The sequence below is a fragment of the Mesoplodon densirostris genome, chromosome 15 (genome assembly GCF_025265405.1).
Source record: "Mesoplodon densirostris isolate mMesDen1 chromosome 15, mMesDen1 primary haplotype, whole genome shotgun sequence".
NCBI classification, from domain to species: domain Eukaryota; kingdom Metazoa; phylum Chordata; class Mammalia; order Artiodactyla; family Ziphiidae; genus Mesoplodon; species Mesoplodon densirostris.
Window position 1 is genome coordinate 23,598,564 of NC_082675.1, and position 12,313 is coordinate 23,610,876.

The 12,313-nt window shown below is 51.1% G+C and overlaps 1 protein-coding gene across 1 annotated transcript in view; it reads right to left on the reverse strand.

Annotated features, from left to right (window-relative positions):
- TBC1D10A (TBC1 domain family member 10A) overlaps window positions 1–7,313 on the reverse strand; it is a 29,444-nt gene extending 22,131 nt beyond the window's left edge. The window contains exon 1 of the mRNA XM_060119037.1: window positions 7,040–7,313. Within this exon, the coding sequence (XP_059975020.1) occupies window positions 7,040–7,248 (209 nt within the window). The 5' untranslated portion in view covers window positions 7,249–7,313. The remainder of the gene's footprint in view (window positions 1–7,039) is intronic.
- Between the last annotated feature and the right edge of the window lie 5,000 nt (window positions 7,314–12,313).

Consider the following 12,313-nt stretch of genomic DNA (forward strand, 5'->3'; position numbering starts at 1 on the left):
TGCTCCGCGGCAGGAGAGGCCACAACAGTGAGAGGCCCGCGTACCGCAAAAAAAAAAAAAAATTAAATTAAATAAATAGGGCTCCCCTGGTGGTGCAGTGGTTGAGAGTCCGCCTGCCAATGCGGGGGACGCGGGTTCATGCCCCGGTCCAGGAAGATCCCACATGCCGTGGAGCGACTGGGCCCCATGAGCCGTGGCCGCTGAGCCTGCGCGTCCGGAGCCTGTGCTCCGTGACGGGAGAGGCCGTGGCGGTGAGAGGCCCGCATACCATAAAAAAAATAAAAAATAAATAATAAATAAATAAATAAATAAACTCACTGCTAAGATGGATAAACTGGTGAAAGTAAAGCCTTGGCTTTCTCTCCCAGGCTCCTGAGTCTGCTGCCTACTTCCCTACATGAAGAGCAGAGAAGAGGTAAGCTGTGCCAGCCTCTGAGGAACTGGACAGAGTATGGAATAGAGTAGGGTGGGGTGGGATAGAGAAGGGAAAGAGAAAGATGAGAAAAGGAAAGCCTAAGTTGGCAGCTTCCCTAAAATCCTGGAAAGGGGGCTTCTAAGCAGGTCAAGCATCAGGAGAGTTGGTTTGCCAGTAGAGCAGCCAGAAGTTTCCTCCCTGCCAGGGTCTCCCTCCCTGGGCCCAGGATAGCAGCAGATTTGCCAGGGGCAGACAAAGCAGCTAAAGGAAGCCTCTTCCCCGTCAGGTGTGCTGCCAGCAGGATAAAGAGAGTGATCAGCTAGGACACTGACAATGGGTGGATGACGACTGGGTTCTGCTCTGGTGGGCAATGCATCCTGGCCTGAGGTTCAACTGGCTTGGAGTGAGGAAGAGAATGGGCAGGTCCATGTAGCTGTGGTAGCAATGGGCTGAGAGTCAGAAGATCTGGGATCCCTCCCAAATCTGGCTCCACTGTTAACTAACTGTAAGGTTTCTCCAAGCCTCAGATTTCTCACCTGTATGGGGTGCATAATCCCTGCCTTACCTACAAAGAAACACTTCTTCCAAAAGGCACACACTGGATATCAAAGTCAGATGGTCATTACGCAGTATTTTGGGGTCAAGAGCAGTGTAGACTCTGGCCTATGGGAGGGCTAGAACAGGCCTGATCTGGCCAGGCTTCCAGGGCCTCCCCAAGGATCTTCACTGGGTCTTTCTCTGGCCTGGCTGGCCATGGACTTCGACTGTACTGAGAGACCTGCCTTGCCTTCCACACTGGGATGGGGAGGTAGCCAGGTTCCTGCTAACTGCTGCTCTGGGTATGGGGGCCTCAGGGACTGGTGAGCACCTGGTGCCCTGCCTGCTTCCACCTTAGCAAGGTTTAGTCACTGAATTCAGCGTCGAGAAACAGGTTCTAGTCCCAGTTCTTCCATTTACCAGCTGGCAAGCCTTGGGCGCTTTCTTCTTAGAACTTCAGTGTACTCATCTACAAAATGGGATAACCACCCCTCTCAGGGGAACGTAAGGGTTCACCATGGGTTAGGGTTCACTCCTGCCCACAGTGGATGGACCTCACTGACGCTCATCATCACAGCCAGAGATGGAAAGTAGGAAATGAAAAGACAGGACCGCTAGCTACTCCAGTCTCTATGAGGAGGTAGAACATTCATTGAGCATTCACTGACGACACCTATGGTGTTGTCAGGCTCTTTTCAAACATCAGCTCATTTAAACCTTACAACAACCCTGCAAAGTCAGTATTATCATAACCATTTCACAGTGAGAAACTGAGGCCCATAAAACTGAAGCAATATGTCCAAGGTCACACAAACAGCCAGACTCCAGAGCTTAGGTGAGGAGGGAGCACAGAGCACCTTCTTTTCCAACCGTGGTGTAAACAGATTGCGAGGCTGAACCAGAGCCAGGCCTCACCGGCCCCCTGAAGGTCCTGTTTCAGACCCAGATGCTGGGAGGACAAAACATCAAGCAGGTCCCACCGCTTTATCTCTTTCCCACAGCTTAGGATTTCCTAGCAGGCGGACACCCAGGCACCTTCCCAGGGCAGCAGCTGGTGTGCTGGCCCCCTCCTTCACCAAGTCAAGTCTTGTCTGAGGCCCTAGAACACCCACAGGGCTACCAAACCGGATTTTCCTTTGAAACTGGAGGAAGAGAAGGAGGAGAGAAAATGAAGGATCTGTGGCCCAGAGTCATAGACCGGGGTTCCACATGTGCAGCTGTCTCTTTCCAGATGGGCTACCCAGGGACCACTCCACTGCCAGCTCCACACTCTCCTGGAAACTGTAATAGCTCAAGAAAAGAGGATGTTCTGAACTTACAAACTGGAGAAGGTGGTGGAAGAGCAGGGAGGCAGGCCCTGGCCTGTCAGGAGGGCCCTGGCCCAACAATAACTGGCACAGACCAAACTATCAGGATGTCAATTAAGCCAGTTCTAAGATTTTCAAAGTCATAGGGCTGCCATAGTTGGCTATGAGTAGTGGAGGGCCCAGGGGACAGGGAAACTGAATCAGCAAAAGACAATATTGCTGTTCCAGATGTTTCTCCCTGGGCCCAGTTCAGATCCCTCTCTCCCCTAACAGGAAGCCAACACCCACGGGACCCCAGAGAGCATAGCTCCTCACCTTATCTGGCCTGAAGCACTGAGCAGACTGAAGCTGGGTGGGAAACTCCAGCTTCAGGAGGCCAGTCCTGGCAATCACATAGGAAAAGGAAAGGGAGGTCAGGGATCCACCCCTCTCAGGCCATCTTGCTCAGGGCAGAGACCCGGTATCCAACTGATATCCTTCTTTCCCTTCCTGACCAAGTCCTCTATGCTGCAGAAGGGACCCCCCACCCCGCCACAAACAGGTCTCCTCTTCCTACCCCGAAGTGATAGGAATGGTAACATCACTCCTCCCACCCTTCCCTGCTGAGGATACTTCTTCTCCTCTGGTCCTTCCTGGGCTTCAACAACCAGCTCAGTTGCCAGCCAAGCCAAAAGAACTAATGCTGCCAGCACTCCTGTCTGTGCCCATGCCACCACAGGGTCCTTCACTGGCTGGCTGCTTTCTTGCCTCTCCCCACTCACTGGCTACTGCTCAAGGGCAGGCAGGGACCATCGTGGGCCCAGCAAAGGTTTCCTGTAGAGTAGGCTCAAAAGACAGACAAGGTGGGACTTCCCTGGTAGCGCAGTGGTTAAGAATCTGCCTGCCAATGCAGGGGACACGGGTTCGAGCCCTGGTCGGGGAAGATCCCATATGCCGCGGAGCAGCTAAGCCCGCAAGCCACAACTACTGAGCCTGCACTCTAGAGCCTGCAAGCCACAACTACTGAGCCTGCATGCTGCAACTACTGAAGCCTGCATGCCCTAGAGCCCATGCTCCACACAAGAGAAGCTACTGCAATGAGAAGCCCGCGCATCACAACAAAGAGTAGCCCCACCCGGCTCACCATAACTAGAGAGAGCCCACAAGCAGCAACGAAGACCAAACACAGCCAAAAAAAAAAAAAAAGAAAAAAAAAGACGGACAAGGTGAAGTAGAAAAGGCCTAGGGCTGGGAATCAGGAGTTCTGGGTTTAATTTCTGGCTTTGCTCCTAACTGACTGAAGAGGTGAGGTTAATCACTTCTCTTAGGCCTCAGTTTACCTATCCATATGAGAATGGCCATCTCTAAGCTCACTTTCAGCTTCCTGATCTGAAATGTGTGCCGGTAAATGTCACTCAATAAATAAATATTAATTGAGCATTTACTTCTCTGCAGGCCTGAGGAAAAAGTGAATAAGCCTGGTCCCAGGGAATTCCCTGGCGGTCCAGTAGTTAGGACTCCACACTTTCACTGCTGAGGGCCTGGGTTCAATCCCTGGTCAGGAAACTAAGATCCAACAAGCCGCGGCACCCCGCAAAAAAAAAAAAAGCCTGGTTCCAGTCCTGAAGCTCATCAGTCTAATGAAGTGGTAATGACAACTCAGCCTTATCCTTGCTGGGCCATCCCTGTTAGCCCCCCACACTGCTGAGGGAGTCAAAAGTGCTGACCTGAGCCAGGGAAGGTGAGGGCAGACAGGTTCTTCTAGGAACCTTCTATTCTACCTGTCCAGCACTCGATTTACTGCTGGGGCCATATGCCATATTAATGGGTGGTAAAGGCAGTGGAAACAGTCTTGACTGGGGAGTCAGAAACCCTGGGTTCAAGTCCTGGTTCTGACACTAATGTGCTGTGTGATGTTTCTTTTTTTTTTTTTTTTTTAATTTATTCATTTTTGGCTGCATTGGGTCCTCGTTGCTGTGCGTGGGCTTTCTCTAGTTGTGGCAAGCGGGGGCTACTCTTCATTTCGGTGCACAGGCTTCTCGTCGTGGTGGCTTCTCTTGTTGCGTGCGGAGCACGGGCTCTAGGTGCACAAGCTTCAGTAGTTGTGGCACGTGGGCTCAGTAGTTGTGACTCACGGGCCCTAGAGCACAGGCTCAGTAGTTGTAGCGCATGGGCTTAGTTGCTCCGTGGCATGTGGGATCTTCCTTGACCAGGGCTCAAACCCGTGTCCCCTGCACTGGCAGGCGAATTCTTAACCACTGAGCTACCAGGGAAGCCCTGTGCTGTGTGATCTTAAGCAAGTTATTCTCTTCTCTGGACCTCAGTTTCCTCATCTGTATAATAAGTTAGGGTTAAGCTAGTCAAACTCGTAAGATCCCTTCCAGCGTTAACAGTCTATGATTTTATGATCTACTCATGCCAGGTACCTAGCAGTCACCTGAGTGAGGTAGCTTCTGATCTGCTTTCTTCCCCCATCCCCCTAACCCCTGGCAACTACCAAAACTGATAGTCTTGAGACAACCTTTGGCCCAGGATGGCTGAAACAGACCTTTAATCTGGAGCCAGAGTCCCTGCCATCTCCACTGCAGCCATCAGTGCTAATGTTTCACTTCTCTGGGCTAGCACATGGTCTCCTAGCCCTCAACCACGAGACTGGGTTCAGGGCAGTCACCCTGAAACTTCCCATAACTTCCTCTTTTATGGCCTTGAGCAGGGACTTACTTTTGGTTTTTTTTGAACAACAATATAAACTATACAGGGAACATCCAAGCTTTCAGAGATTTTAGGTTGACCAACAGGGTCAAGAAAGTGAGGCAGGGAGAGAGGAAGGGACGTGGAATCACACCTCAGCCCCAGCGCTACAGACACCAATTATGCAGATGGTGTCATTGGTTTGCGGTTGGAGGGTGGGAAAGACAGATGTCTGGCTGCTTGGCTGGGGACTACAGCCAAAGGGAGGTGCTTCCACTGGGGCCTCTCTGTCCACAAATACCAGAGGTACGCCCTCATTTTCTCATCAGTTTTCAGACCCTTAGAAGGAAAAGAAAGGAAACATTTTCCTGGGCCACTACTTGAGCCAGGCATTATGCTAGGCACCTTCGAATGCTTGATCTTATTTAATCCCCACAGTAACCTTGGGAGTAGGTATTACTGTTTCCCTTTACAGTGAAGAAGCAGGCTCAGAGATTCAGGAACTGGCCCAAGGTCACAAAGCCAGCAAGAGTGATTTCTTCCTACATCTGGCCTTCTTCCACTATACTACACTGCTCTGTACCCTGATACCTGGTTAACTGCCTGATAAGCATGGAGTAGGAATTCTTATCTCCCAGAATTCACCAGCAAATCTGAGCTCTTCCTTCCACGCACCCACATATGCAACTGGGAACTCCTTTCCCACTTTTCTAGACCTCATGCCTCCCAGGACCCTGATCCCTGGTGTCTGCTCTTCAATTCAAAAATATACCCTAAGTACCCTTTGGGTTCTCACAAGCTAATCCCTGGGGAACTGTGACAAAGCTGCAAGTCAGGGTGAAGGATCAGAATAAGGGGTGCTCTCTGAGTCCTGGACTGGAGTAGCCTTAGCTTGCTGTGAGCAAGTGGGAAGAGGCTGGAGGAGACAGATCCAGTGGGTAAAAGAGAACTCTCCTTAGGGGAGAGGCCTGCATTTCTCTCCAATTCTCCAAAGGAGAAGGAGGCCTGGTGAATGTGAGGCATTGGGACTGCGGAAAATCCCAGAAGGGACCTTTATGGGGTGTGGGGTGGGGATCTTACAGATGGTTAAGGCTCTTCCATAAGTCATAAGAGAGCCTGATAGGACAGCTGGGATGGGAGTGGGGTCTGGAGTCCATCTTTCCTAAGGGCATCACCAACCCATACCTATGATCTCTGTGAGGACTGGACTCAGGGAGTTCTGTGGCTGCTCAGCTTACCCCGCCTGGAGGGAAGGTGCTGCTCCACTGCCTCCCACTGCTCTGCCTGCCAGCTGGGTGCCTGGGTGTGGGCATCGGGGTGTGCTATGAGCAGGGACCCTGCTGTCTCCTTGCCTGCCCCACAGTCTGCATTTGGAGAGGAGGTGCATGCTTCCACAGCATACACAGGGACAGGTGACAGTCTGTCCCGGAGGTGAGGTACCATCATCCTGTGGCTACTGGGAAGGGGCAGTGCCTGCTCACCTGTTGCTGGTGACAGGGAGAAACCTGCCTCTGAGGGGGGAGAGGGGGGCACTCTCTGACGCTTCCATGAGGGGAAGGGACTGTCTGTCCCAACGTGGTAGGGAGCTGACCAATGTCAATTCATCCAGAGGTCCGTATGTCTTGAGGTGAGGGTCAGTCTGTCCCGGAGTGCGGTGGGGGCAGGGCAGCCCGTCCCTCTGAAGTCTGCCTAAGGTGTCCCCCTGAAGTGGGGGTAGTGGGGTGCTGAGACAAGGGCGTCTGTGGGTCTCATGGGAGGCTGGGTATGGAGAATAGCAGCCTGCTGGGGGAGGGGCGGTCACCTGTGAGCCTGTCAGGGGCTGGCTGAGTCAGCCAGCCCTAAGGCGAGGGTGGCAGCGCTGGGGTTGGGACAGGTATCTGTCGACCTGTCCGCACTGGTGAGGAGAGCCCTGTCGGCCCTTCCTAGGGGTGGGTCAGTCCGGCTGGGGGGGGTGGGGTGGGGGTGGAGCAAGGGAGACAAGGGGTCGGTTGTTCCTGGTTGGAAGGGAGACGTGTCTGTCCTTTCTGAGAGCGGTTCTGTCCGCGTCGAGGACCCCCCGCGGGTCCCGCCCCCGGCCGCCGGCCCCCCGCCGAGCCCCGGAGATACTCACGCGCCCTCGGCGCCCTGCGAGCCCACGAGGAAGCCGAACTTGTCGATGCGGCGCTCGGCAAAGCCGTTGGCCTCTGAATCGGAGCCCAAAGAGCTGAGTTCGTCGGCGGCTGCGGCGTCGGGACCCGGGGCCAAGCTCTCCCGGGTCCCCGACAGGCTCCCCCCGGCTGCAGGCGCGCGCGGCCCGTTCTCTCCACGGCTCTTCGCCATCCCGGCCGCGCCCGCCGCCTCAGCCTCAGCGGCCACCTCAGCCACCTCAGCCGCCCGACCTCCGCCGACGCCGCCAATGCCCCGCCCACGAGCCGCTCCCATTGGTCGCCACAAAGCCGGGGGCGGGATCCTAGGCCTTCCCTGGCACCTCCTCCCCCCCATGCCCAATGGGCGCCGCAGACCCCGGGACCCGCCCACCTCCCCCAGGCTGGCGCCAACAGGCCCGACGTGAGGGGGCGGGGCAGCCGTCACCCGAAGCCCTCCCCCCTGGGCTGCCAATCACTAGAACTCACCTGAAAAAGCTTCTCGGGCCTTTCCGGGTTAGCCCGGGCCTGGCCCGATATCTGCCGCACCAACCAGGCCGAGACCGAAGGCTCCCTCTGGGAATTCCGCCTCTGCCTCCTGAACCCCCACACTCCTCGCGAGACCCTAGGGACGTGGGTGGGGATTGTTCTCCCATTCATTTATGAGGAACTCTGAGGAGACGCGGGATGGGTCCGGGGACACGCCCAGGGACACTCGGCGGCTTAAAGACCTAGGCTGAGCTAGAAGTTCAGCAGCCCCTTCCTTCCCCCTGCTGTTTCTGGGGCTTTAGAGAGGCCTAATTAGTAAGATTAATGACGAACGACTATTGAGCTACTCGCTGCCCCGAGTTCTACCTACTTTCTCTTCTAATTTTTATTTTTCCAACAGCTTTATTGAGATATAATTAACATACCATAAAAATCGCCCGTTTAAAGTGTATAATTGTTTTAAGCATATTTATAGTTGTGCAACCATCCCCATTATCTAGTTTTAGAACATTTTCATCACCCCAAAAAGAAATTCCTATCCTTACCAGTCACTCCTCATCCTTCCTCTCCCAGTCCCTGGCAACCACTAAAATTTCTGTCTCCATAGTTTTGCTTTTTCTGGACATTTCATATTAATGGAGTCATACAGTATTTGGCCTTTGTGTCTGGCTTCTTTCACCTCGCATGTTTTCAAAGTTCATCCACGTTGTAGCATGTATCAGTACCTCCATTCCTTTTTGGGGCCAAAAACCATTCCATTGTATGGACAGATCACAGTTCATCCATTAATCTGTAGATGGACATTTGGGCTGTTTCCACCTTGCGGTGATTGTAAATAGTGCTGCTATAAACATTTGGGTAGAAGCTTTCGTGTGGACATTTATTTTCATTTCTCTTGGGTAAATAGCTAGGAGTGGGAATTGCTGGGTCTTCAACCTTTTCAGGAACTGGCAAGCTGTTTTCCAAATTGGTCACACCATCTCTTATAATCTTTTAGCAAGGAGGTAGATACTATTTTTAGTCCCAGTTTACAATTAAAGAAACTGAGGTGCAGGGAAGTGATGTCAGCTGCCTGAAGTCCCAGAACTAGCTTGTGGCAGAGGCAGGATTTGAACCTAGCTCTTACCAACATCTTCTATTGGGAAGCATGGGCCAATTGTATCTATATAGACTTAGCTCCCAGCAGCCTACTTCTGACCCCATGGATTATCAACTCATGGAGTCATAATGATAGCTCTGCACTTAGGTCCAGCACTTTTTGGCTCGTAAGTCACAAACATGTTGTCATCTGACACTCCCCTGTAACCTATCAGGAGACAGGCCCAGAGAGGGGAAGGGACTAGAAGAGCCAGGCCTGAGCTGCAGAGCCTGGGACAGGTTGCTAAGGGGCCCAAAGCAGCCCTAAGAGGGGAGGTCTTAAGCCCTGAGTGATCTCACCAGCCGTTTCCTTAATGCCATGTGACCCAGACATTCTTAAAGACTTCACTGTGCAGTCTTGACATTCCATAGGCTTCTGTTTTCCATAAGCAGGGCAACAGCAGACACATGCTATTTCGGTCTTAAACTCTCAGTCTGGGAGGACGTGTTCCACCTCTCTAGTAGTTCCAGAGTGGTGGGCTTTTAGTCCCAGCTCCCAGGAAGGACAGAGTAGGCCTCACAACAGGGTGTGGGCCTAGCCCAGGGAAGGGAGAAAGAGGAGTCAGACGCACGTGGATCAGACGTGAAGCACCAAGCCTGACAAAGTACCCACAACTCTTTGACTATAATTCTGGTTCTAGGCTCATATCCCAAACACGTTCAGCTCTGTGAGGCACACGTACAGTGATGTTCACTCCAGGGGTACCTGGGGTGGGGTTGGAGGAGCAGGTCAGAAGCATCCAGGTGTCCTTCCTTGGGAGACTGGATAGATGTTGACCTCAAAAGTTAAGGCCTTGATGCTCCAGCTTCTGATTTTCTTACATAAGACCACCCAGGGGAATTCCCTGGTGGTCCAGTGGTTACAACTCAGCACTTTAGGATCCTGCAAGCTGCATGGAGGGTGTGGCCAAAAAAAAAAAAACCTACCACCCAGGATTCAAATCTCTGCTGTCACTGTGTGACCTTGAGCAAATCACTTCTCTCTGAGCCCATTTCCTTATCTGCAAAATGGAAATGATGAAAAAATATCTCCTTGGAGTTGTTGTTCTGAGACTTTTAGTGTGATGGTACATGGTAAACATCTGGCACATGGAGACTCCCAGTAAATGGTAGCCAGAAGTCGTGGCATTTGTAGTTTGCCAAGCACTAGCAAATTCATTATTGTCTTGAGTGTCTCCCACCACAGCCTGTGGCTGCAGCAGGGGAATTTTCCTAATTTAACTAATGGCACATTGCTTGGGAGACTTCGCTTCATGGCTCTGCCCAATAACTGGATGTTCTTATGCAAAATTGTTTAGCTTCTCAGACCGTTTCCTCTTCTGAAAAATAGGAATGTCAGTAATTACTTGAAGAGTCAAGCTTCCAGCACACAGTAGATACTTAATAAATGTTAGCTCTTTACACTTCAAAATCCAGAGCTCTTTAACTTATTTGATGTTACCCTAGTAACCCCTGGGGGAGGGGGTGAGCAGAGGTGAGGGCAGAAGGAAATGAGGAAGCCTCTGTGCAGGGATCTGGGAGAAGGGTATATGGGAAGCAGGGCAGCAAGTGCAAAGCCCTTGAAAGGGAAGCAGGCTCAGAAGATGGTGTAGTTAGACTGGAGAAAGTGAGCAGAAATGAATGAATGAATGAATGAATGGTCCAAAGGAATGCCCTACAGAATCACATGGTTCACTGGAGTATAAGAGGCTTTTGGCAATGCTGTGAAACATCCTGGTAGACTGGCTGCTGTAAATGTTTTGAGGATGAGAGATGCTTGGCCAGGGCTACAGGATGTGTTGAAAAACTCGAGTCTCATCCTACTGGGGTCATTCCTAGAAGTTTTGGCTCAGGCCCTCACACGAGCCCCTGCACAGTCCCCTCTCCTGGATCCTGGAATGTACTTGGGAAATCTGTCAGTGTTTGCCAGAAGCAGACAGATGTCCAGGTATCAGCCTTTATCCATAATGAGAGCAGAGCTGAGGTTCAGAAGGTACGTAGCTGGTGCCCAGGAGCCTATGAAAAGTAGGCAAACTATAAAGCTTCTTTATCCCTACACTGAGGATAACAGTTAAGAATCTTTTGGTAAGTGGCAGAGAACACAACTCAAATGGGTTTAACCCAAAACTGCACTTAGTGGGTCCCAGAGCTTAAAAGCATTCACAGGTAAATAAGCTTCAGGAGCAGTTTGATCCAGAGACTGTCACCAAGAATATTAGCCTTGTTTTCCCTTTTTCTCCTTTTCTCTTTGTCCTTTCCTGTGGTTGCTTTATCCTCAAGCTAGAGCCCCTCATGGCAGCAGCTCCAGGCTCACATACTTCCTCCATCCATACATACAATAGATGACTCTTCTGGGAGCTTCTGCTGATGGTGGGGAGGCTGCATTCCTTCACTCCATACGAGGACACATGCCTATCCCTAATCTAATCATCCCCACAGCTCAGGGCTAGGGAACACAGACTTGCTTAACTGAACTTAGCTTAAGGCAACAGTAGTACCTTCTCATAATATGATAAAGAACAGGAGTTTATCTTGTCCTGCTTCGAGACTGTATGACTCAGGGTACCTAGAATTACTCACTTACATGTATTTTTAAAATAAAACAATGTACATATAGTTAAGATCAAATCCCCAAATCAGACAGTTAAAAATCTGAACTTTAGGGCTTCCCTGGTGGCGCAGCGGTTGAGAGTCCGCCTGCCGATGCAGAGAAAGCGGGTTCGTGCCCCGGTCCGGGAAGATCCCACATGCCGCAGAGCGGCTGGGTCCGTGAGCCATGGCCGCTGAGCCTGTGCGTCCCGAGCCTGTGCTCCGCAACGGAAGAGGCCACAACACTGAGAGGCCCACGTACCACAAAAAAAAAAAAAAAAAAAAAAAACCTGAACTTTAAGAACTTACATTTCACTTTTATTTTTAAAAAGTAACTTTTAAGAATCTTAAATACTAACTCATGTACTTTTATTATTTTTTAAATAAATTTATTTATTTATTTTTGGCTGCACTGGATCTTCGTTGCTGCACGCGGGCCTTCTCTAGTTGCAGCGAGCGGGGGCTACTCTTCATTGTGGTGAGCGGGCTTCTCATTGTGGAGCACAGGCTCTAGGCGTACGGGCTTCAGTAGTTGTGGCACGCGGGCTCAGTAGTTGTGGCTCACGCGCTCTAGAACGCAGGTTCAGAAGCTGTGGCGCATGGGCTTAGCTGCTCCGTGGCACGTGGGATCTTCCCAGACCAGGGCTCAAACCCATGTCCCCTGCACTGGCAAGCAGATTCTTAACCACTGTGCCACTAGGGAAGCCCCTCATGCACTTTTAAACATGAGCTATATTGTACTTTTTTACCTTTTTGATTTTTGCATTATAAGGATAAATGAAATATTACCTGTAAAGATTGCTATAATTACAGTGTATCACATATTTCAAGTATCCTAATATAACTTTTGTACACATTCTCCTAATACATAATTTTAAAACGTGAAATGGGTCTAATCATTAGTAGCCTCCTCTGGGCTACATGGTAAGTGCTCATTTCAAGCAGCTGGTGGAACTGAAAGTGAAATTTCTTAATGTCTACTCCTCCTAGAGCCCTCTTCATGCAAGTCTTTAAAATTACAGTGAGCCTGAAAGCACCAAGCCATGCCCGGTTTTCCCAGCAATCTC